General features: G+C 38.5%; 4 protein-coding genes across 4 annotated transcripts in view; 1 reads left to right on the top strand and 3 right to left on the bottom strand.

Annotated features, from left to right (window-relative positions):
- LOC139945201 (serpin B6-like) overlaps positions 1–25,840 on the bottom strand; it is a 49,699-nt gene that overhangs the window by 4,247 nt on the left and 19,612 nt on the right. The gene's annotated exons all lie outside the window — the stretch shown is intronic.
- LOC139945083 (uncharacterized) lies at positions 50–16,797 on the bottom strand. The gene is made up of 22 exons (XM_071942339.1): positions 16,706–16,797; positions 15,647–15,828; positions 15,401–15,475; positions 14,828–15,003; positions 14,112–14,222; positions 12,804–13,234; positions 12,203–12,632; positions 11,769–11,951; positions 11,180–11,332; positions 10,502–10,660; positions 9,416–9,540; positions 8,757–8,978; positions 8,297–8,381; positions 7,666–7,788; positions 6,840–7,109; positions 5,756–6,300; positions 5,121–5,304; positions 4,407–4,566; positions 3,302–3,384; positions 2,648–2,727; positions 1,960–2,124; positions 50–1,065 (listed from the first exon to the last, which is right to left on the bottom strand). The coding sequence occupies exons 2-22, from the start codon at positions 15,805–15,807 to the stop codon at positions 979–981; spliced, it is 4,008 nt and encodes a 1,335-aa protein (XP_071798440.1). The 5' UTR covers positions 15,808–15,828; positions 16,706–16,797; the 3' UTR covers positions 50–978.
- On the top strand, positions 16,931–23,088 carry LOC139945203 (thiosulfate sulfurtransferase/rhodanese-like domain-containing protein 3). The gene is made up of 5 exons (XM_071942498.1): positions 16,931–17,168; positions 18,427–18,551; positions 19,199–19,381; positions 19,909–20,071; positions 20,797–23,088. Exons 1-5 carry the CDS (start codon positions 17,086–17,088, stop codon positions 20,858–20,860), a joined length of 618 nt encoding a protein of 205 aa, XP_071798599.1. The 5' UTR covers positions 16,931–17,085; the 3' UTR covers positions 20,861–23,088.
- On the bottom strand, positions 23,461–25,751 carry LOC139945202 (parkin coregulated gene protein-like). Its single transcript, XM_071942497.1, has 2 exons — positions 25,211–25,751; positions 23,461–24,799 (listed from the first exon to the last, which is right to left on the bottom strand). The coding sequence occupies exons 1-2, from the start codon at positions 25,430–25,432 to the stop codon at positions 24,314–24,316; spliced, it is 708 nt and encodes a 235-aa protein (XP_071798598.1). The 5' UTR covers positions 25,433–25,751; the 3' UTR covers positions 23,461–24,313.

Below are 25,840 nucleotides of genomic sequence, written 5' to 3'. Positions count from 1 at the left end.
GAGTGAATTAGTGAAAGTCCAGCTAAAATACTAAGATCTCACAAAGCTCTCAGAGTTATCATGATATTTAATGCAGTAGTGTCTTAAATAAAACGTGTTTAGAAAGTAGGTTTTTTAGTCAGCAGGTGACAGGTTGTAACAAAGCATAATATGTCTGATCTTTAGAACGATGTACAAAGTAAATCAATTTTTATAACATGACTTTTTTTTCTGCAAGTCGCCAGACACACAAGCCCTGAAGGCCACTTAAAGGTGTGGGCTACAATTATTTTTGTCCAGAGGCCGTTGCCACCTGCTCCTAGGGCTGAAACATGGTTACCCCTTCCACAGTCCATACGAATGTAGGCTTGGGTATCATCAGTCTGAAGCCTGGCCGGTAGAGCAGAAAGCACTACCTCCCCAATTTTACGTAGCAAGTGTCACGACCGGGATTCGAACCCACACTCTGCTGATCAAACACTAGAGCTTGAATCCTGTGCTCTTAACCGCTCGGCCGTGACACATTTTAACTGAAAAGTTTGTCGTACAATGTAGTCATAGGTTATGTAGGTGTCTTTAATAATTACATTACAAACCCTGACGTAAATAAACAACTTTTCAAGTAAACAATTTGACAACCGTTTATTCCAACATTTAGTTACGATAATCCATTTCATAAAATCTGTTCAGTTAAAATCTTGATGAGAGATTCTCTGAGCTTCACATTTTACTTGAACATTGGTTCCCAAAACGTGCATTGCCTTTACATATGAAGGTAGTAACAACAAATTATGCACTACATTTACAACCCTTGCCACACTGCCCACGGGTTACCTCAATCCTCCACTATCCTCCACTCTTATACCTTTTCACACCAAAATGTTTCAGATATTTTTCTCTGGGTGTACCATTCGCAATCGTCACAATCCTTCATCTTTTGACGATTTTAAACTCACGAAGGACTTCCATAACAATGTCTTTTTTTATCCTATCCCAAACTTATTTTGACAATGGGAGATATCTTACTGCAGGAGTTCTGCCCTTGTCGCAAAGAAGGTCCTCAGGTTTGGTCTTTTTCGGCGACGGCTGCAAAGGAAGAAGAGAGAAGAAAAAACAGGTGTCAGATTTAACAGGTAAACCAAATGCCTTGTCTATCATGGGAAAGCTTCATTAAAAAGAGGCTAGAATAAAACATCCTTTTCAACTGACAACTAACACCTGTTATCTCCATGTAATTCCTTTTCCAAACAGTGGACTTAATTGAATCACAAACCAGTAGGGCTGCTGAATGGCCAAGACAGAGTAACTGCTCATCCATTAAGTTTAATGACTAGAGTAATTCAATGTACCTGTAAACAAAACACTTGTACGCATGATCCAGTGCTCCATTTAAAAAGCTACCAATATTTATAAGAAAGAACACATCGTTTATTAGTTGATTGTGTTACTGTCATGCCATCACATGATGGATTGCCCATTAATATTATAGACAATGTAACCTGTAACATCACATGTTAACAAATGAGCCACAGAGCCTGCTGTCGATTTCACAAAACTCTTCCTAACTTAAGACTAACCTTAGAAATTGGGACAAGTCCCAACCCTGCACTGTAGCATGCAGACCTTAAGATTAATCCTAAGTTAGGACGAGTTACTCGTCCTAACTCGAGATAAGACGAGTCCTAACTCTTTGTGAAATCAACGGCAGGACTTTGAATTGCAGGCAAGATTTGCAAACAGCTCAATGAGAGAAAAAATTAAAAATCTCACATTGTATGGAGATTGATTTTTTATAAACTTTTATTATGAATAAAGCGGCACATCTCAAAACTTGCTCAGCTGTTACTTTTATAACTCTTAAATTTATGCAGTAATTATGTAAAAATTATGATAGTAGAACAGCGTAGTATCTCGCCTGCCAGAAAAACCCTGCAATATACAGTGTCATTCTTTTTCTTTTAAACCAAGTATTTTTCTTACCCTTTCTCTTCGTTCTGTAAGTTTGGCGTACTCTGTCGCATAAAACTGAAAGACTTCCTCGCAGTCTTTGCGAATCTCGTGTCCTACAGGATTGTACTGGATGCAGTTGTTATGAACCAACATCATGTCGACATGGAAACCCGAAAAATCATCATACTGGCCACTCTGAAAGCAAAATGCGTGTTTGTCATTTAAAACAAATAATGAAAAGAAAAAGAAAAAAAAAGAAACATGGCAATAATAAAACTGGCACTACTTCAATTTATCCGAACAGAGTAGAACAATAAATTTTACCATTATGGCTTCAATGGTCAGAAACGCCCACAGAGAATAACCATTTCTAAAATATAAAAATAACTGATTTATATTCCAAATATTCCTTACAATATTCATAGTTTGTAACAAACAATTACCGTATATTTCCATTCAAACTGTCATTACCATCGTGCAAAATACACACTGCTCTAAACATATGACAGAACCCAAGCCAAGGCAAAAGCCCACTCCTACGTTCAGAAGAGGTCCTTTGAGTCGGACATGGGATAAGCAAGGTGTCTGCTCAATATTGAAGGGAGGTCTAATATTGTTAAAGTTTTACAACGTGCACTTATCCACCAATGGTGCTGTTACAAAGGAAGAGAAAAAAAACAAAAGGTGAAGAAAATTCATCTTAAGACTTTTTAATTACCTCCAGTTTCCTCTTGACTGTACCAAAATCCATGGGAGTCTTTATAACTCGATTATAACCAGGAGCTTCAGCAGCTGCAACTATAAGACATAAGAAGAAGAAGAATAACTAGCCATACGGTACAGGTTTTAACACCTGTTCAAACATATAGGTTTTTGTCCGAACAGAAACAAGGCCTTTGAGTTAGTATTTCATGCAGTGTAAAGATAAATCAGTAACTTTGTGTGTGGAAAAGTCTTTCAGATGTAGTTAATTTTGTACTAGATATAACAGACTTTCTAAGGGTCGCACAAATACTTTTCTAGTAAGAATATTTATCCGCCTTTGGAGAGTAATTTGGGGTCAATTGTTCTCTGGACATTTATTGGCTTATCTGCATTTTAGATATACTGCAAACATAAATATAATTTCAGTTTATAATTTTTTATTTATTTTATTATTTTTTATTATTGTAGTTTGAAACCTGATGACGTCATCATGACATCATGATTTAGTTGCATCTTCATGTTAAGGCTCAGTTGCCTCTTAGTTTCAAGGCTCATTTCTGTTTCATTTTCTGTTAAACTTATTTGACAAAATGTTCAATAAAATTGCAAAAAATCAATAATGAAGATCATTTTGACATCCAAACTTGCAACGGAGTGAATTCTTTACCTGGTCTTGTAAACCATGAGGCAGCATTCAAGTCCCCCTTGGATCGATTGGCACCTCGGAATCGCATCACACGCTGAAGCAAACTAACAAATCAATCAAGAACTAATAATCAATCAAGAATTGGTAGATGATCAAGAACTGATAATCAATCAATAATTGGTAGATGATCAAGAACTGATAATCAATCAAGAATTGATAGATGATCAAGAACTGATAATCAAGAATTGGTAGATGATCAAGAAACTGATAATCAATCAAGAACTAACAATAAATCAAGAATTGGTAGATGATCAAGAACTGATGATCAATCAAGAACTAACAATAAATCATGAAGTGTTTTTCAATAATTAATAATCAATCAAAGGTAATCAATCACCGATGATCAATCAAGAACTAATAATCAACCAATACATAATTAACCAAGACTAATTAAACATGTTTAAGAATTCTATAGTATCAGTATCATGTAACAATAAACCAATAATCAATTAAAATTGAAAAAATTTAACTATTAAACGTATTATGTAAAAAAACAAGTTGCAAAAAAAAAATAATAATCATACAAATATTTCAGTTAACAACAATCTTTCAAATTATTTCTGCAGACAAAGTTCAATCAAATAATTCCTCCGTTAATAATCAATCAAACAAATCAGTCACACATTTCGGCAAACAATCAACAATTTCAGTGGACAGTATTACAATCAAATATTTCAAAGAATAATATAATCAAACATTCTAGAAGAAAAACACTGATCCGGCATTTCAATGAACAAAAATCAATGAAAAAGTGGACAATGATCAATCAAAAGTGTCAATAGCCAATAATCAAACATTTCAACTGACAATAATAAATCACAAATTTCAGCGAAGAAATAATCAAAAAAAAATTTCCGTGGACAAAAATCAATCACACATTTCAGTGGTCAGTATTCAGTCAACATTTTAATTTGACATTAAGTAAATTATACATTTTGATGGCAAATAATCAATTCAACATTTCAATGGACAATAATAGTCAATAACAATCAATCATTTCAGAGAACAATCACCAATCAAACATTTCTCAAACATCTTCAAAATAATTTTTAGTCCAACGCCTTACTTGAAAGCAGCTCTTGCCCAACTGGACATGCTGGTAGGTCCGGGCTCATCGTCTATTGGAGCTGGTGCCTTCCGCTTACGGCTACTAATCCTGACGTTAAGAGAGTCACTGGTACCCCGCTCCTCTGATCCAGAACCAGTAGCAACCGTGTAACTACCATCTAAAATAATAATAGTAATAATAATAATAATAATAATAGCGGCTTCTTTATAATATTATAGGCATAAAATAATCTGTGAAAATTTGGGCTTAATTGGCCGTCGAAGTTGCAAGAAAATAATGAAACCAAAAACACCCTTGTTACACAAAATTTGTGTGCTTTCAGATTCTTGAGAACGGTTTCAAATCAAATATTTTAGTGAGAAATTACCTCTTTCTCCAAAACTACATTACTTAAGAGGGAGTTGTTTCTCACAATGTTGAATAATATCAACAGCTCTCTGTTGCTCGTTACCATGCAAAAATATATTTGAGTTGTTACCAAATGTGTCAAACCGTCAATTTCAACCGTCAGTTTCGTATCCAAAGGCGTAGGACGCATTGAACCCATCCTAAGTTAGGACGGGTGACTCATCCTAACCTGAGATAGGATTAATGTTAGCGTGGTGTGAAATCGGCTGCAGTGCCTTGACGTAGAAAGTATAGCTGAACAATGTTATGCTTGGAAGAATTTAGCAAAATACCAGTTACAAATGTCTTGTTTCTGATCCCTACCATGTATCTTGGCGGGGCTGGTATCTGGACTCGTTAATAGTTGTTTCTCCTCATCGTCCTCTTCCTCTTGGAGTCTCTGACTAGTAAAGTCTTCAAGCTTCATCTGGGAGATATCAACGGACCCGGATTCCATCACCACGCTAGCAGCCGCCTTCTGACCAGAGGACGAGATTGGTTCAAAGGTCTGTCAATCATAAAAAAGAGATGTGACGTCATCAAAAACGCTTCAAAGAAATTAAGCAAAGCTTTCAAGCAAAATGTTTATCCAAACAGAGTTGTGACGTCATCATAAACGCCTCAAATACATTTTCACAAAGCTATTAAGAGAAAGAAAAAATTCCATCGGGCAACATTTTGTATGTCTACTTACTGCCAAATTCTGCACTTACGAACACCATTCTCCCCTTATTATACTGTACTAGCGCCAAACGCCAAATTTCTGTGCTAGCTGTCAAGCAAAGAATGCCTAGTAACATCAGCTGAACGAAAATGGAGAGCTTTAATGAAGGAAGTTTAAGCTTAGATTTGGGAGGAAAACCTTAGAGCATTAATCCAGGGAAAATCCCTGCAGTCAAGTATGGACTAAAAACCCAATCCACCTAGTGCCCCCGGCCACCCGAGTCAATTGTACTCACTGTTTGACTTCTCCAAGACGGTCCGCCAAGTTGGGGTACGGCAACCTCAGCGACTGCTTTCTTCGACAAACGATTTCCTTCTCGCTTCTCACTTGACAATTCCAAAACTTTTCCAGCTGTAACCTGAGTGGAATCTGCAGCCTGCTGAGGGCCAGTGGCTTCAGATGGCTTCTGACTGTCACTTGGAGTCTTCCCCCGACCACTACGGCCGCCAATCGCTCCATCTTCTAGACCCTCACTCTCAAGGAACAGTTCGAACTGATCAACAAATGACGATACATCCTCCGATGACAGATTGACCCTCTCAGTGACCACGCCTTGTTCCTCTACCGTCATGTCCTTCCCGCCATCCCCCGACCGTTCTTGTTGGACCTTTTTATGGATGGTGACATCAGAGAGACCTGCTGGACTGACAGTTCTGTCGCCAGGTTGTGGGCTACGAGACTCGATTCGCTTTGCTAAAAGAGCTTTATTTTGTTCCTGAAGAGCTTTCTCAACTTCCATAGTGGCTGTTTGGAGAAAGGACGTAGATGGGGCAGACTTTCCTAAAGAAATAAATTGAAAACAATATTTTATAAATGCGATCAGATAGTAAGATAACATAATTCTTCCAAACAGCAGGCTCCGTGCTGACAGCATTACCCCGGAAGTCAGATATCCTCCAACCTTTCAGTATTAAAGGCAAATTGCACCTTTGGTTTTTGGAACTGTTCAATGGTTTAAATCATATATAAATGCAGATGTATACAAAAAATCGAACCTGCGAAAATTTAATTTGCGAACTCCAGAGCATATAAAAAAATATGTGCACAAAAGAAGAATACCCGTAGTTCCTTATAGGAACCTCAAACTTTTTCTTGTCCTTGTTTATTGTCTGTCCCCAGGCATCCCCACATAAGCCTCCGCTTCAAGATGATGCCTCCATACTCTATTTATTTATTTTTCTCTGCCTCATTAAATAGCTTCGTTTATTGGTGTTTCCTTTAAAAATAAAAATTTTGTGTTCTGTTTTCATGAAGTATGGAAAAATGAATGAATGAATTTATAATTAAGCATAATGATCAAATTTGTTTCCATTCAATACCTGATTTAACTGAAGTTAAAGCTCTCTTGAGTTTACTCTGCATGTTGGACAGTAATTGCGACGCCCCTTCCATCTGCATTACTCCTCCGGCACCGGAGAGTTCATATTGAGACACTCTGGGCATAACAGGTGAAGTCTGTGAGATTCTTGAAGGAGCGGGATTTGAGGACTGAGACGGAGAGGGAGACGGGGAGTAGGAGATTCTTGTGATGGATGGGGATGAGGCGGAGGATGCCATTTGGGTAAGATCAATCGTCTGTCGGCTTACATCTGTTGGTAAGAAAAACAAGTCAACAAATCGGAATATAGTCTTTAAGGGAAAATATACATTTGGTTTTTGAAGCCGTTTGATTGCTTTAGTTCTATATAAAAATAGATAAATACAATACAACTGCTTGCTTCTTGAAGTGCCATCACCGAGGAGCTCTAAAATCGCAGTTTCGTCTTGAAGTCTTGCGCTCTTTCACGGACCTGCAAACTTTTTTATCAAAAGGTGGTCATGTTTTTGAGGTATCATCGAAAATCCAGAGCGGTTACGTCCACGCAGGAAGAATAATCAGTACTTGGAATGCACAATCTGAGAAAAATATCCGACAGTTACACCTCTCAAATTCAATTTTTTGGGGGATTAAAACTGATGATTGTTAATATTGATATATAAATAACATTGAGACAACTGTTACATCAGTAGTTTTCAAACTGTTGTTCATTTGAATGGACACGCAAACAAATGTGTACCCATGATTCTGGCTGTGCGCATATCCAAACAGACACCTAGCCGTAGCCAATAGCTGCAGCCAAACACTAGCCTAGTCTTTATCTTTACCTGGGTGTGATCTAAACTCTAGTAGAGCTTTGATGGCTGAGGAGGCAGAGTCAGGTGGCGCTCCATCGTAATCGATCCATTCACTATTGGGATGGAGCCCTCGCTTGACGCTTCCAGAAAGCTCTATAAACACAACAGTAGACAAGACAGTTTATTGAAAATGGCAGTTGCCAGATCCTTTATCCTCTGGCAGGTTAACAGGTTAGCCTCCGCTCAAGTCTGAATATTAAGTTTACAAACTATTAAAAGTCAAGTAAAAAGTCACAAGTACTACTACTACTTATAAAAATAACAGATCAAGGCGCTGTGAACATTTGAGTTAGAATCGATACCACAGTTCTGTTTTGAGCAATTTCTTGAATGTAGCAGCTGAGGTAGAAGAGCAGATACTGTGGGGAAGATCGGTTTAAAGGCGGGGAACAATATAACCAAAGGCGCCTTGGCCAATAGATTTGGAGCAGGGAGTTGCATTCAAGGTGAGTGGGTTCATGAAATGATCGTAGTCTACTGTCCCGGTGATGGAATGATATGAGCCTAGAAAGATAAGATGGAGCCTGGGAGTTGATGGATTGTCAGATGATCAGGAAAGTAAATCAATAAATATAAAACTTCAAACGCCAATTTGTTTTACCTTCTTTGCTAGGTACCTCATCCAAGGAGCCTGGAGGTTTACTGCTCTGCAAGGCATTTGGAGATATTGATGCCACTTGCCGTCTCTATACCAAACAAAAGAGAAAGAGAATGACCATTATTGATGGACATCAAATGACCTTTGCATTTGATGACCCCAAATTCAGCTTCATTAGTCGACAAGTTTTTGAGAAGAAAAAAGTGAAAATAACAGAGAGGAGAGTCAAATAATGTTCCGGGAGTCAAACAAAAAAATAATGATTTTTTTTTTACTCATTTCTTTAAAAACTACAGCAGCTCAGCAAGTACTATTTGAAGGTGAGCTTTCAACCATCATTATCTATTAATCGTGTAAGTTTAATGTAAGTCTGTGGACGTTTGTGTTTTGTGTTGTACAAAAAGTACCAAAACCCTTTAAAAACACTAACTTCTTCGTTTTTTTTTCCAACAAGGATTCCTACCTGATTGGGCTGATTGCCACTCGTCCTTATTGTTATCGGGCTTCTCATTCGCTTTGGTGATTTCACCGTCGTTGTCATGGTAATATTACCACCGGTACTCTGTAATGTCGGAAAGCGAATACTCGAGGCTGACAAATTAGAGGCAGTTGTCGTTGAAGTTACGCCAGTTACCATGGCGATCCTGGGTCGCTGCAAGAGTGAGCTGGTCATAATATTGTGCACCTGCAAAAAAAATGTTTAACTATTATAAAGTCAAAGGAATGGTATACGTTTGATAATCACTCTTAAAATTTATGGCAAAAAAAAACTTACTAAGTTAATAGTACTGCAGCTTTCGATAGAATCACTTCACTTTTAAGTAAAGTGCTATGGCAAGAATGAGCATTTTTTATTCCCCAAAGTTTGAACCTGAGAAACATTACTGTCAGATACAGTTCTCAAATTGTGTATTTTAATGGAGGATTATTTTTCCATCAACAACATGACTGCTCCTGATTTTCAGTTATATGCCAAAAAGGCCTTTTGCGATGAAATTTTCACAGGTTAGTTTTAATTGTATATCTACATTTGTACAGGACTAAAAAATCTAACAGTTCCAAAAACCAAAGGTAAATGTTCCACTTGAACAGCGATTACCACAAATAGTTGTCAGTACTTACTGGTGAGTTTTTAGCTGACTCTGTGAGTTGAGCTGGAGATGGTTGAGGGTGTGCTTTGTGCATCATCACAACGCTTGTCTTACCAGTCATCTTCTGTGTACCACTCGTCAACGATTGGCCAACATCTGAACAAAACAAACAAAAACTAACAATATAATATTTTTCCAGACTTTTTTTTTTACGAGAATTAGACCATAAATGGATTTTTTCAGTGTTGTACTCGTTCTCACAGGGCTTGAATTTTACACTGCATTTCTGAGGCCAGTGATTTTAACCAATAAAAATTATGACTGAACCAAAACTGTCTTAGGTTTTTCAATTTAATATTAAAGGCAGTGGACACTATTGGTAATTACTCAAAATAATTATTAGCATAAAACCTTTCTTGGTGACAAGTAACGGGGAGAGGTTGATGGTATAAAACATTGTGAGAAACGGCTCCCTCTGAAGTGCCATAGTTTTCTAAAAAAGAAGTAATTTCCCACGAATTTGAGTTCGAGACCTCAGATTTAGAACTTGAGGTCTCGAAATCAACCATCTAATCGCACACAACTTCGTGTGTTAATGATGTTTGATTCTTTCATTACTATCTCGCAAGTTCGATGACCGATTGAGCTCAAATTTTAATAGTTTGTTATTTTATGCATATGTTGAGATACACCAACTGTGAAGGCTAGTCTTTGACAATTACCAATAGTAATGCCTATAATACCTTTCTGCGTAATGATTCTTCATTAACAAAAAAATTATGTTACAATTTTTGTTTCGAGTCTGCTATAATATCTTTCAATTTAAAAAGAGTATCAAAGTACACTTGCATATAATAAGAATAGAACACTTCTCAGAACCAACACTACTCAACACAGATGTACACATGGCACTACTGAAAACCTCACCAACCTATACTCACACCATGCAAAGGTTTCTAACCCTACTTACTTGTAGTTGTGGCTGCTTTGAAGCTCTGGACAGTCTTTGGTTTGTTGGCTCCAGCAATGCTGATGATACCTCCAGGCTTAGGCCTGGGCTATTGCAAGCCTCGCCTTACTATACTCACACCATGCAAAGGTTTCTAATCCTACTTACTTGTAGTTGTGGCTGCTTTGAAGCTCTGGACAGTCTTTGGTTTGTTGGCTCCAGCAATGCTGATGATACCTCCAGGCTTAGGCCTAGGTACGGGAGACATCGATGACATGTGATGAGAGATAACTCCGGCTGAACTCGTTCCAATCACTACTTTATTACCTACATGGTTAAAATGTTAACAAAACAAGAAAATAAAAATTCACAGCACTGCTTATCGGTAAGTATATTTTTTATTTACTATGGCAGAAAATGTGGCTTAAGCTTTAAAAGCATATTTTACAGGCGGCCAGCTTGCGTATCCACCATGGACTTGCATTGTTGCGTCATTCATTTTCGTAAAGTAAGCAGCAGAAGGTTAGCATGCCTTTTATGTACTTACGGTAAGCAGCTGAATGGAAATCTTACAGTAAGCACAAAATCCGCTAAGCAACTCTGCATTTCTGTTCGCAGAGCCGTCCAAAACTGGTCAAACTCCTTGGAACAATAGAAGCCTAATCCAAAACCTTTAGTCTCTCCTCAATTTGCTTTAAGATATTCTTGACTCAAGAAAAGTATGTCTGAAAATCAGTGCTTGCCCAGTATAAGCGGAAAGCTGGAGATCAAAAGCGCATAATTCATAAATAAGTAGAGCCATGAATTTTGGCCCAGGTGATGGGATGTCCATGTGTTTGGTCTCACCTGCTATTGTAGTCACAGGCATGGAGGTCATCATAGCAGGGGATGGCATAGACGCCTTGGAGGTCGTTTCTATGGTAACAGTAGGTTGACCCATTGACCTCTGGTGTTTACTAGTAGCAGTAACACTGACAGACTGACTGAAACTTTTCACACCTTGTAACAAGAAAAGATGTAAACTATGCTTATATACATATTCATGACCAGAACAGTAAATACATATTCAGAAGTCTATGCTGGTCTCTAATTGGCCAAACATTGGCGTTATTATTTTATGCATACTTCATGACCCGAAAAGTAACAATTTAACTTAAAGACAGTGGACACTATTGGTAATTGTCAAAGACCAGTCTTCTCACTTGGTGTATCTCAACATATGCATAAAAAAACAAACCTGTGAAAATTTGAGCTCAATTGGTCATCAAAGTTGCGAGATAATACTTCAGAGGAAGCCGTTTCTCACAATGTTTTATACCATCAACAGCTCCCCATTACTCGTTACCAAGTAAGGTTTTATGCTAATAATTATTTTGAGTAATTACCAATAGTGTCCACTGCCTTTAAATACAAATGTGTTTGAAAAAAAGTTTACCTGTCTCTGATTTGATTTGTTGCTTCTTATTGCTTGCGTTCATACCGGGCCCCATTTGGGTCGTCACATCGGGGTGCTGTGCCATCTGCTTCATGAGTTTCTGTTTCCCGACAGCTCTCACCCGAGGCTTCCCGGCCATGTTTGTAGATACGTAGGATGCCATCTGTGAGCTTATCAATGATGCTGGGTGTAAACAATTTGAAATACAAAGTAAGGCATAAAAAAAAAAAATTCTTGCCCTTTTGGCTAAAAGATCGGGAGGGTCGGTCGGTCATTTTTGTTTTCAATAGGCCTACGCCAGAGGAAAAAAAAAACACACACATTTTTGGACGATCTTATCCCCAAATGTTGGCCCTAAATAATACTTTTTCAATCAAAAAACATTTTCCTCCACCAGGCAAGGAGTTTCAAAGGGATGCAGTACTGGTACTTACTGGTAGTCCTTGCTGTGATGACAGTGCTTTTGATGGACGGTACTGCTCCAATGTTCCCTGATGCTTTCCTCCCCGTACTGATGACTGGGATCGTCCCCGGCATGGTCTCGGGGCTACTAGGAAACTGACGACTGCTGGAAATCTGGCAGGTTTTTCTCTCCATCTGCTGTTGGGATAACTGGGCGTGCTGTCTGACATTCGACCTGCTGGCGGCGGACTGCTGTCGCCCTCGTTGCGTTACGATCGGTTGTTGTGCGCCTCCGGGTTTCATGTCGGGCTGTCGAGACAGGGACTGACCGGACATACTGGTCAGTATGACAGACTGCTTGGTGCCTGATTTGATGATAGGCGACTTGGATGAGGGTACACTGTGTGACCGTTGTAGGATGGACGGGGTGAAGGATGTCGAGCTGCTAGACACCAAGATTACCTGAAATCAAAATAACCTTTTCGTTATAGACCGAGCAAGTATTTTTGATATGCGCAAGACTTGCACAGTCTAACCTTTTTTAAATCTTACTTTTATGCTTTCTATTTTTAAATTCTCAAAACTTATTTACCGTTAAAAATGGAGGAATCACATTCCCGCCTTACTACTTACTTTCTGAGCTGCATTACTACTCGCTGATTGCCCACTAGCGGCCTTGGTGTAGGTATATTTAACCGGTGACTGTGCACTACTCATTCCCGTCTTAGCGACACTACTCATCGATGACGACAGCGAAGGTTTGCCAGCAGGCGCCATACTCAACCCAATGAGCGACTTGTTATTCGATAAATTCATACCGACGTGTTGTTTGCTTGGGTTGAATCCAAGGTGCTGTTGCTTGGTGGCCGGTAAGCTCAGTGATCGACTGGTCGTGATGATGTGTCCGCTCGATGATTTGGGACTCGGTGGGGCGAGTAGACTCACTGGGGCTGAGGTTTGTTGGCCGTGGGGCGAGGGCAGTGGCTCTTTTGATGGTAGTCCGCTAGACGAGTCATAGCGAGATCTCTTCACTGGAGGAGTATCAACTTCAATATCTGGGCCACCTACACAAATTCAGAAGCCAAAAAAATGAATGCAAGTTTGCCCCAAACGTTTTACTCTTGGTATGGCACTACAAGAAAAGAAAAATTATTTAATGTGAAAAGAACTCAGGTGAGCTGAACGTAGGATTTGATATTCCTCTGAGTACAGTTAGATTGTAAGATGGAGGGAAACATGCACCAGGCAAGGAGTTCCAAAGAGATGTAGTAAAAGGACAAAAATGGCATACCAGGTTATTTCTTATATTAATTGTTTTTGTTTTTGTTTTTGTTTGTATACTCAGTACTTTCCAGAGTCCTGTGAAAAAATATCACAGGCATGTTACTCGGGTGGGATTCGAACCCACGACCCTTGCGATTCTAGAGCAGTGTCTTACCAACTAGACTATCGAGGTTGCCCGGTAGCTAGAGGCAGTTTGAATCCTATGTTTTGGCAGCGGGTACCGCAACGGTAATAAGAGATGTTAAATTTGCATCAGGTTATTTCTTGCGGATGCAGCTTTTTAACCTTATGTGTTTATGAAAAACTTCTATGGGCTCGCAAAAACACTTCTCAACTTGCCTCTTGGGATACTTACACTAGCCTGGTGTCTAGGAAAAACTGTGACGGGCTAGAAAAGCCACTTCCTAACTTGCCTTTGGATAATTGTCACCCAAAAACATTTGAGCCTGAGGCCGTGTCCGAAACGACGACTTTAGCTACAGCTAGATCAGCGATCTGGCCATAGCTGTAGCTGAATGTGCAGTTTTAGATATGACCTGAGAAATGATTTATGCATGAATTGTTTCTCGGAGCTAAAATTTATGACTATTTTATGGTCCTTACTTTAGGGAGACTGAAATAATGGAGGAGGAGGTGAGGGTTTAAAATCCTGCGTACCTTTTACTGGAATGGAGATGCCGCAGGGTAAAACCACGACATTGGGTGAAGGGCTCGGAGGCTGATGCTGAGGTTTCATTCCGACACTGCTATTCTCATTTCCAATCGGTACTTTAACAAAAAATAATACAAATAGTTATTTTAACAGCACTGCACTCCTGGAATTACACAAAGTACTATGCTAGTAATCCCCCGAAAATGGGGAAAGGGAGATTTTGACAAATTTGGTTGCTGTCTTTTTAGCATTTCTCAATTCACATGTTTTAAAGGATTTGGGTACTTTTTCAAAATGTCCATAGATTTACATTAAACTTACAGGGTTTGAAGATAATGATAGTGGAAAGCTTCCCTTCAAATCTTACTTACTGAGGTGCTGTAGTTTTTGAGAAATGAGTAAAACAATGCCATGAAAATACGTTTGTAAATGATTAAAATAATTTTCGTCTCATGAGACGAAAATTATTTTAATCATTTACTTTGTTTTACTCATTTCCCAAAAACTACAGCACCTCAGCACGTAGTATTTTCAGGGAAGCTTTCTACTATCATTATCTTCAAACTGTGTAAGTTTAGTGTAAATCTGTGGACATTGTGTTTTTTTGTCCCACAAAAGTTACATAGACCCTTTTTAACAGGCAAAGCTCTAATGACGAAAAACAAATCATCACAGTAGTAGTTTTTCAAAATTAAACAAAAGTTAGGACATTTTTTCTTACTTTCTTTTCTAGCCGTTTCCGAGGGCAAAGGGAGTGTCAGATTATGGCTGAATGCTGCATTGGCTGCCTGGTTAGCCGTTAAAGAGAACACAGTCTGTGGTACGAGCCTTGGCATCAGGGGTATCAGACGACGTCCTTCAATGGCCCACTCAGCAGAGTTATTCGGTCCGCTCAATCTGGGTTGGATGAAAGAATCACATATTTCAATCAAAACAAAATTCTTCGATTCAGGCGATTAACAATTGGTCTGATATCCAAAAAAATGCAGTACAACATGGTCCAATTTCTTGGCTTTGCTTACCGCCAAATTCTGTGCTGATGATTACCGTTCTCCCCTTACTGTACAAGCGCCAAATTTCTGCGCTAGCTTTGTAAGCGAAGAATGCCTTATAACGAAGAGCACGCATGGGTACAACAAAAAAACTTCCCTGCTCACTGGTGAATTAAGCCCGACGGTAAGCGTTGATTCTTTGTTTAATACGGTAAGCAGAGCAAAGAACTTTGGTCCAGAAGAGCATGTACACCAAAAGTGTAAGAATTTAATGGCCTGGGTTTACATCCAGTTTGTCATACCTCTCCGCAACTGTGGATAGTTTTTCATCGTTGACGGCTCTTCGGACCTCGGCACGATGACGTTCTGTAGAAATACTACAGGAGATAAAATATGAACGTCAGTCACGGCAGATGGTTATATTTTGTTGCGTCAGTACAAACACAAAAAGCAAAAGGTTTAATCCCCCGAGTCGGCCAAAACTTGGGAGGCAGCATATTAAAAAAGAATGGACCATTACCCTAAATATTTACTTCCCAATTTATTACCTGAGTGTCGTTGATAGTTCGTTGAGAATATTTTTCTTGTCTTTGGTCAAATCACCCTGGGCACGGAAGGCGCTGACAATCCCAGCGTACGCCTCAAGTTCAGTTCGTCTTAATAATCTCTTGCACTCATCTTTACTCATGTCAAGTAGCTTTGGCCACATCTTGAATGATGATGGGATGATCTTTTATAAAAAACAAAGAAATTACAAACTATTTCCTTAAGACAATACTGTTAAAGGACCACGTTGCCTTGGATCGGACAAGTTGGTCTATAAAAAGCGATTTTAACCGTTTGATATAAAATGTATGGTTAGATAGATGTTGTAAAAGTAGAATACAATGATCTACACAAATATGTCTCAAAATTTTGTGGTTCTCCTTTTACCTCGTCGACTAACACAGTCGGCCATTTATGGGAGTCAAATTGTTGACAACCATAAATGGCCGACCGAGTTAGTTCGCAAAGTAAAAGGAAAACAATGCAATTTTGAGGCAAATTTGAGTGGATCAGTATGAGTATATTCTACTTTTGAATTATCTATCTAACCATGCATTTCATAACAAACGGTTTCAAACGCTTTTCATCGACCAACTCGCCCGATCCCAGGCAATGTGTTCCTTTAAGTTTTCAACCATAAAACCTTAGTCATGGCGGAGCAGTTAGTTAGAGCTTCAAACTCAAGCTCGAGAACTGGTCGCGACCCTTGTGTTCTTTGATTTGAAAGCAAAGCCAAAACACTTCCAAATTAATATTTCTTCATCCTTCAGATGGGATGTACTAAAGCCGTAAGTCCCGACTCCCGAGTGAGGTTATGAAAACTATCATTGACAATGCATGTAGATCCTAATTGACAATTATTGTAAAAGAACCATACACTTTTAGGAAAAGGAAGAGAAGAACACACAGTGACACACGGGTGTACAGACTCAGCAGAGCAGGTCAGTCAGTGTCATTTTTTTAGAGTGTCAATTTTGTTTTTTATCAAATAGCAACTAAGACTCTGTCCATAACGTTTACCCTTTAAAAGCAAATCTGTAACTACAAGCCCATTTTCTTACCCTATTTTCTTGAAGAAATCTTGCTGTTTTCAGCAGCTAAACGACAGTAGTAGAGGAGCGCGCCATTACATCGTCTACCATACCAAGCAGAATCATCAAAACCATGCAGTCAGTATTCGTCGGTAAAGTAAAATACCGCCCTCTACGACCAGTGTAGGATCCTCGTCTTCTAACAGAAAAAGTACAGTATTTGTCGACCCCGCGTTCAAGTTGCACTTGAAAAAAAAGTTGCAACGCAATATTAAACAAGTACACAAAACTGAGGAGGAGTTTGAGAGCTAAAAATAAAAAGGGGAGAGGCAAAAGATCAACATTGTTTTGTTTTGGTTTTGGGCCTCCCTAGAAGTAGAATCGAATCGAGATAATTTTCATAATAAATTATGGCAGCCGTTGTCAACCGAATTTTAACTGCACCAACAGTGTTGAACTGTCGGGCTGGATTGACATTTGGCCGACGTTTAGCGTAAGTATTTTGAACAAAAAGTAAATCAGTAAGTCACAACACCTGACAAACAGTGACAACAAAAGCAAAAGTCCTGTAGTTTTAAAAACAAAATCCTATTGCAATAATTTGTGTGTTAACTTTATGAGTAAAGCAGCCTAGCCTGCACACATAAAAAGAGAAGCACCATCAACCACCCAAGAAGATTATGATTGTTAAATATTTTATTGTATGACATGACTCATGAGTAATTGGATAAGAAGGCAATTATAATTGATGTGTATTTTAGGGGTTTAGCATGTTTAGTAATTTGTTCTCTCTTGTCTTGCCCTTGTTACAACAATTACAATACAATACAGGTTCGAATCCCGGTGAGTTCATTCATTGCATTATTTGATTGATTGCTAACTTTTCTTCCATTCCTTCCAGCGTTGATAACAGGTAGATACATGCCATGGTAGTTGCGATAGCGTAACCCTCCTCTCGAGCAGCTGTTAGGAGGAGGGTTACGTTATCGCAACTAGATACATGGAGACCATGGAGACTGGATGAGAGAGGAGACAGAGGATGGAGGAGAGAAGGGGAGCGGAGGAGAATTCACAATTTTTAATTTTTTTTCACAAAATATTTTAGGATTTAGCCAAATATCCATCGTCCAGACCGGTCCCAATGACAACTATTTATTTTACACTTTTTATATTTACTCAATCGATTGACTACATCCTCAGGTGTGAGAAAAATTTTTTTTACAAAATTTAAGTCAACTACATACTGATTAATTTTTATTTGACGCAACATATACACCGATGTTACTCAGTACTTTCCCCGAGTGCTGTGAAAAACATCACAGGCATATAATACACAAGTGGGATTCGAACCCACAACCTTTGCATCTCTTCAATCAGTGTGGTACCCGCTGCTAAAATATAGGATTTGAACTGCATCTAGCTACCCGGCAATCCCGGTGGTCTGGTTGGTGAGACATCTGCTAGAATTTGAAAGGTTGTGGGTTCGAATCCCACCCGAAATATGCCTACTGATTTTTTTCACAGAACTTAGGAAAGTACTATAGTATATAGTGCTAAAGTTGCGATAACGTAATCCTCCTGCCGACGGCGAAGCGGGAACCCTCCTGCTTTGCCGTCGGCATGAGAGTTACGTTATCGCCAACTAACAGTCCTAACGTATGGGTAACACCCCAAATTAATATTATTTATCCCAGAAGCAAATTTAACTTCTATTATATACTGATATCATTCATTTTTACCTCCATGTGCAGATGTACTCCATCTTCCTTGAGCAGTGAGTCAAGTCACAGACTTCCTTCTCATCAAGTGAGATCTTTCCACCGGTTGATCTTCAAGAATCCTCTCCAACAACAGTCTCAATCAACATGTGTGAAATGTATGTAAATATTGAACAAAAAATGAGGATGAAACCTCCTTTTAAAATCCTCCATTTTGGTGTTAGTTTGATTTGGTATTGCACAGCTACATAGTAATCGAAAGAATGAGTATGGTTTTGCAACAAAAGGGCTTGCAATTTGTTTCAGGCAGCCTGGGAGATGTGGCCAATAGCCTGGGTTAAGCAAAAAATATTGCTTAACAATTTGCTGCTTAGCAGAAATGAGCAGGATACCAGTCACAATTTGTACATGTTACATGGCATTTTGGCTATATAAACTTATTCTGGTAAGCATATTTTGTTGTGCTTATTAGCTACTTTTTTTCTGCTTAGCAGTTCTATGAAATTGGGCCATTGTGGGCTACTTTTCAAAAAGCTTAAGCACATGGCCTGATTAAGTCGCAGTATGTTGGAAGTTTGGATAAGACTGGGTGTAGCTAAAATGATCATGGAACTGAACATAAAGCACTTTCAGTAGAACTAAAAAGAATCTGTACAACCTTTTTGTAATGCTTTTTTGGGGGGTTATTTGTTCATATTTGTTGTGTTGTCATTTAGCCTTCAAGAAAGACTCTGCTAGGGTCGAAATGTTAGGCCATTAACTACTTTTTGCAAAAAAAAATTTAAATTCAAATTTTTTTTGACAGCTCAAGTCCAGTTTTGCCGAGCCTGGAGCAGCGACTCTTCAGTCCTTGAGGAGGATGACGTCAATGTATTTTACGAGGGTTTGGTGAAGCGAATTGAAAGTCGCGACATTCAGCTGATTGATGTGAGGGAAGCAGCAGAGTTGGCTGAATTTGGGCAGATTACCGGCTCAACGCATATCCCTTGTAAGTCAATCCTTAGTCTTGGTTCTAAGACCTTCGTATGTATTAGGTCCCAGCCTTGCTACCATGGTCAGCGCGCCGTATCGCATGTTGTTAAAAGAGGACAGCAAAGCAAAGAAACACAAAGCAGAAATGCGATTTGGGACTTCACAATGTGTTCTTTATAAGCAGCACCTCTTAAAATAAATTTTCCACCCAAACTTGAGCCCTGCTGTAGATGGACTTGTGGACAAGTTGTTAAAATGTCTGTTGCGGTGATAGCAGTCCGACTCTATTCCGAATCTACCCGCGGTATTCTCACGAGACTGCTGGCTCCGCGAGACTTCTGCTCTCCAACTACGGCCCCATTTATAAAAAGAAGTCGGCAACCAGCAGTTCACGCGAGAGCATGAAGTGATCTGGCGAGAGCACTGCCACAACTCGACTATATCATCGCGGCAGACCATCAACCACTTGTCCACCAGTCTATGCTGTGAATGGCCTAATGATTGTTAATTTCTTCTAAGTGGTTTGTATGTTTCTCTTTCCAGTGGGTGAATTGGTAGACTCCTTGAGACTACCTGAAGACAAGTTTGAGATGAAATACAAGAGCCCTCGGCCCAAGGAGGCGGAAGACAACATCGTGTTTCATTGCAGAAGTGGAGTACGCAGCTTGAATGCAGTCAACCTTGCCAAAGAGCTAGGATTTACCAAGTAATTGAATGTTTCTTTGACTTTACTTTAAAAGATTTAGTGCACTCAAGTTCTGGTTGCTGAGTCATCAGGGTGTGGGTTCGAATCCCTGTCGTGACACTTGTGTCATTGAGCAAGACACTTGACTCTAATTGTGTCTAATCACCCAGGGGTAAATGGGTACCTGTGAGGGCAGAGATGGTTCTTGTGATTGATTTAGCCGAGTAGCACATATATGTTGCACAAGGCTGTATATTATTAATAGAACGGATTGGTAAGGATCAACAACATTGTTTTATTTCAGTCTGAAAGCTGCCTGATAATGAAGTTCATAACAGAACTGCTTTTTCTTTTCTGTAAAATATTTCCCTCTGAAATAAACTCATATACAAGAAAACTGTTGGCATAGTTATCCGAAAACCTTTAAAATGCAACAGCTTATTTCGGTTTTGACAACCAAAGTTAAGGACAGTGTGTTTACATACTCAACATTGCGTTGAGGTTTTAACTATTTTCTACTGACTCGCACAAGGATTATGCCCAAATTGTAACAGGTTTATTTCATGTTTTGGTTGATTACACAAAACATGACCACTGTCTATGACTATTTGGTCAGCTCTACCAATCCTGTAAAACACCTTCAAAAGAAGTATGCATGTTTCAAGTACATGTAGATAGTTTTGTGTTTTTATTCAAATAGATGCATGTGAAAATTATTATTATGTCGTTGTTTTGTTGTTTTCCAGGGCAAGGCACTTTCCTGGCGGCTGGTTGCAATGGGCTGAGAAGAATAATTTGCCGTCAGCTTAAACAATCTTTTAAAGGAATACTTCATTCGGATACAGTAGGGTCCCCAATAAACTCCCCATAAGGTTTCCAAATGTGCAATGTGTTCCAATAGACTTATCAACAAAATCAATGAAGCTTCACCTTAAAGGCAGTGGACACTATTGGTAATTACTATAAAAACAAGTTAGCATAAAACCTTACTTGGTAACGAAAAATGGAGAGCTGTTGATAGTATAAAACATTGTGAGAAACTGCTCCCTCTGAAGTAATGTAGTTTTCGAGAAAGAAGTAATTTTCCATGAATGTGATTTGAAGACCTCAGAGTTACATTTTGAGGTCTCGAAATCAAGCACCTGAAAGCACACAACGTTATGTGACAAGGGTGTTTTTTTAAATTCATTCATCTCTCTCAACTTAGACGACCAATTGAGCTCAAACTATCACAGGTTTGTTATTGTATGCATGCGTTAAGATACACCATATGGGAAGACTGGTCTTTGACAATTACCAATAGCGTCCAGTGTCTTTAACAGCTCTGTGTTGCTGACACTATGTGGACATTCCTTTGTTGAAGAAATTACATTAGGACCTACGTGTACTGTAGCCTTGATCAAGGCGCTCCAGCCAGCCGCGACCTGCAAAATCCCAGTCCCCACTGAATTCCGCCAGCGCACCCCCATACATAACACAAGCATGCATATAATACGTGTACAGCGTATGTACACATACTGTACATTTACCATCTGTACAGTACACTACGGTACATGAGTACTTTCTAAGTAGCACGAGGTTGAAGACACGACCGAACTCATGACTACGCTATACTGTTCTCGCTGTACAATGTACTGCACATACAATGTATACGTTGTTCGTGTATACACACTGTGTGCAGTTTTTGTTGCCGAATCGTGCCACGCTCCAGGCCGGGGCACACTTCACCAACAGCCTTGAATCAAGGCTAGGTGTACTGTGCAACACTCTGTAGAAAGGATAAGTCCACATAGTGTTACAAGTCTTTGACTTTTATCAAGTAATAAACCGCAAGGGAAACTCACTGGGTAAATTTTAAAATATTTTGGGTAGAACAAAGACAAATGTACTAGATGTGGACTTGAAACGTCAATCTCATATTTAGCCCTATTTTTTTGTCATTATCTTTTTAAAATGTTGACAGACATTTTCACGCATACATTTTGACGCACTAAAAGGGCAGTTCTTAATTAATATGTTTCTTGGATCGCAATAGTGTAACTGATTTTATACACTTGAATCAATCTAAAAATCTAATTGAACTTTTAAAAATGAAGACGAGTATAAAGCAAAATTGTACAAACACTTTTGCATAGAAAAATAATGTAAATTAAAACTATTTTGACTAAAACATGCTGATTGCTCATACTGAGTAGCAAATGGTGATTTCTGAGTAGCAATAAAATTGATAATTTTGTGAAGCATTTTGCTATGCTGTAAAAGAGTTATTGTCACTGCAATTAGTTTTATTTAGGCTTGACTTTAAAAAATTATTGTGAATTATTTTTTTAATTAAGAGATATTTTGAAAAAGTAATCAAATTGCTATCACAAACTTTTTTCGTGTAAACCATACCAGTTTATTTCAAAAAAACATTCCTGTAGACACTAGACAGAGTACTCTTCTTAACATTTATACATCAATTTTTATTATAATTTGAACACTTTTGAAGCCAACAATTAGTTTTATGTTTTTAGAATAAATGTGCCAAACAGCAACACAACACTAAATAGTTGTCTCCTCATAGTTTTTGTGGACAATCTCTCTTAATGTTGGTTGACATTGACTCAACTCAACGGAGGTCTGGAACTACATGAAGGGCACATAGCCTGTTGCCCCAACATTGGCCTTGGTGCCCTTTCAGAAGATTCCCATAGATATGCCAACAGAAGTGCCTTTTGCAAAATAAAAGTTCCCCTTTCAAGGTTGAAAGGAGTTGCAGGCCTGTGTTGTTAAGTTTTAGAAAGCATACATTGACCATTTTATGTGTTACAAATAATTGACCTCATGTCTATGCAGTATATAATGAAATAGTATTTACATTTTTTACATTAAATGCCATAGCTTTGCAAGTATCGCTATTGTTCATGACATCACCCCACAAGCAATAAACAAACTTACAATTCTTAACAAAAGCCTTATACAGGTAGAATTTTATGTCAAGAAAATTTACATAGTTTCTTAAACAACCATGACAACAGATGACAACACCCCCCCCCCCCCAAAAAAAAAAAAATGTAAAAAAATGATGATTATGTTTAAAGGCAGGGTAAACTTTTGGTAATTGTATAAGATTAGCTTCCTCAGTTGGTGTTTCTCAAAAATAAAATAACAAACCTTTGATATTGTGGGCGCAATTGGTAATTGCAAGGAAATAATGAAAGAAAAAAACCGTTGGTGCATACATTTGGAATTGTGTGCTTTCAGATGCTTCATGCCTGCAGCCTTTTAAGAAGATTCAAATTTGTTTGTGACAAATTACCTCTTTCATGCTCTAAAACCACATTAGCTCAAAGGATATTGTTTCTAACAATATGTTACAGTATAACATCACCAGCTCTCCAATGCTCTTTACCAAGAAAGTTTTTACAACAATTCAATTTTTGAGAACTTACCAAAAGTGTTCCCTGTCTGAAAGTGAAGTCATAGTTCTAAGGTAATTACAAACTGCAGTTTAACATATAAGTTTCTATATTATTCAGAACTTTCCAATTTAGACTCATTTTAGCACTTTGTTTTTCTTATTTTTGGTTTGGTTTTTATGAATGGACGGCTCATTTGGAAGAAAACAATGCATATGAAAAAGAATTTATTTAAAATCAAAATTATGGACGGAATTTAAAAAAATTATTTGTTGTATAAAAACTTCAGACTGTTTTTCAAAATTGACTTTTCTTTTCAAACTGCTGTGTAAACTTAACAAACGTCCAAGATTTTAGGTTTTGTGCTGTTTTGGGGCAATAAAACAGCCGTATTTAGCAATACTCGCACAGATCAATTCTATTTTTTTTTTTTTACTAAGAAAACTTCAAGAATGAATGTTCTCAACAAGATTATTTGATCCCAATTCAATTGTTTTCATCCGAGAAGATTTTAATAATTTATTTTACTGACATAGTTACTTATTCCTTGAGTGTAACAACCATTCAAACATTGTTACAAATACTTCTTTACGAAACTTCCTGGACCCAAAACTAAACCAGCCGTTTCTTCTTGGGTAAAAGGAACACGCCAGTAGATGAAAACTAATCACAGTTATGAATCAGTGTTGATTGGTGACAATATTTCGATGTTTGGCAACAAACAAACTTTTGTTCTTCAAAATGAAGGTGATGTCAATAATATTTACAAATTTTTCTTTGCACTACCAGTACAACTTTGATGCCTTTTTTAAACTGGATTGTTTGCTGCCAAAATTCAGTTAATAAACATTTTTATATACATTTAATTGAGAACTGATGATTCAAAGGTTGGCACCATATATTTAATGTTAATGAATGCGTCGTCACCACCGTGTTTCTCAAACGCTTCTAACGTTTCCTGAATAAGATCTCCGACATTCTCCCTCTTCTGCTGTCCGTAGTCGATGCCGTCTCCGATGTTCAGGTTCTGTGCCTTGAAGGTGTTAAGGATCGGAAGGATTTGTCGGTAGTATGGAACGAGCGCCTCTCCGACCATGTCGGCTGATACCACCAGATGTTGAAGGACCTTCAGCGTCGTACAGAGAACTTTGGGATTCCGCAGATTTAGGGCTTCCTTGATGGGGATGATTAACTGGGGGATAACTGGAAGGATTTTGTTTGAGCCGCCGTGCTCCAGCATGTCGTGAACGCCTTGCCGAGCGAAGAACTCGTAGGGGTGAGCTGTTTCCTTGAGTCCATCGAAGAACATGGGAAGGTAGTGATGGTAGTCGAGCTTGTCTATCTCCACCTGGATGAAACAAAAGGGAAAAAGAAGAAATGGATTGAATATGTTGAAGTTATCTAAAAAATGTAAATAAAAACAAATAGACAATGTTAGAACAATTGTTTAGACTGAAACTGTGGCTAGTGGTAGATTGGTATAGTATAGTCTGCATTCTGGACACATTGAAATCGGTAACTATCATGGTTTTTATGCAACACTGATCAAGCTGATTCAGGAATTTGCAACTTTCAAATATTGAAATTTGTGTTGATTTTGGTGTAAAGTTTTTAAAACAAAACAAAGTTAAGAAAGTATAAAGAAGCAGTTTGAATTGAAGACATCCCAAATAATTTCTAAACCTTGAATATTTAGTCGATAAAATGCAAACTTTAGTCTCTGCGTAACTAAAAGTGGTGAATAAAAGGGGATCTTTACCTTCCATGCGATCTTGTTGCCTTTTGTGTCATGCTCGAGAGCGATTGGGAAGTCTCCTCTTTCGTAGAACTTTCTGAATTCCGTCGGCTTTCCCGGCGATTGAACGAAAGCACCAGCTTTCTTCGGGCTGATAACTTGTGCATTTTTCATTTGTGATTTAACTGTGAAAGCATCTGCAATTATGGGTTTCGTGTGGCTCCTGGTTCCCTTTGCTACACTCATCTTGACGGAATTGGAGATCAAATCAAAACAGCAGAAGAACAATTTTTATGTTGCGTATAAAAACGTCGTAACGATAACCAAGTTGAATTCACTTCTTTTTAGTTGGTGGAATGTGCGGAGGTAAATCAGTGTAAATATGAAGTTAGAAACTCTTCTTCGTGTACCTTCATGTGTGTGTTGTGTTGACGACGTTGCACCTCTAACAACCAAACGGCGGGCGAATACACTCCAAAGGGCAATGCGTTCTGTTCACAAAATGGCGATCAACTTTGCGATGTGATTGATTTAACGGGGTAGCGTTTCGTGTAGTTATTTACTGCACGTAGTGACAAGCAAACACCTTAATGTGACCATAGCAACAGTCCACTGGTATCCGCACGCCATGGACTTTCTACGTAAAACATTTGC

This window comes from Asterias amurensis, chromosome 12 (assembly GCF_032118995.1).
Source record: "Asterias amurensis chromosome 12, ASM3211899v1".
Taxonomy (NCBI): Eukaryota; Metazoa; Echinodermata; class Asteroidea; order Forcipulatida; family Asteriidae; genus Asterias; species Asterias amurensis.
Note: the sequence above shows the minus strand (reverse complement) of the source record. Positions and strands in the feature narration are given on the sequence as shown.

Excerpts from the sequence above, each read along its gene's own strand:
- LOC139945203 (XM_071942498.1), top strand. The coding sequence starts at position 17,086 with ATGGCAGCCGTTGTCAACCGAATTTTAACTGCACCAACAGTGTTGAAC. Across the intron at positions 17,169-18,426 it reads ACATTTGGCCGACGTTTAGC|ATGTACTCCATCTTCCTTGA; the intron begins GTAAGTATTTTG and ends CTCCATGTGCAG. Across the intron at positions 19,382-19,908 it reads CGGCTCAACGCATATCCCTT|TGGGTGAATTGGTAGACTCC; the intron begins GTAAGTCAATCC and ends TTCTCTTTCCAG.
- LOC139945202 (XM_071942497.1), bottom strand. The coding sequence starts at position 25,432 with ATGAGTGTAGCAAAGGGAACCAGGAGCCACACGAAACCCATAATTGCA. Across the intron at positions 24,800-25,210 it reads GCAACAAGATCGCATGGAAG|GTGGAGATAGACAAGCTCGA; the intron begins GTAAAGATCCCC and ends TGTTTCATCCAG.
- LOC139945083 (XM_071942339.1), bottom strand. The coding sequence starts at position 15,807 with ATGTGGCCAAAGCTACTTGACATGAGTAAAGATGAGTGCAAGAGATTA. Across the intron at positions 4,567-5,120 it reads CAGCCCCGCCAAGATACATG|ATGGTAGTTACACGGTTGCT; the intron begins GTAGGGATCAGA and ends TTATTATTTTAG. Across the intron at positions 2,125-2,647 it reads CAGTCAAGAGGAAACTGGAG|AGTGGCCAGTATGATGATTT; the intron begins GTAATTAAAAAG and ends TTTTGCTTTCAG.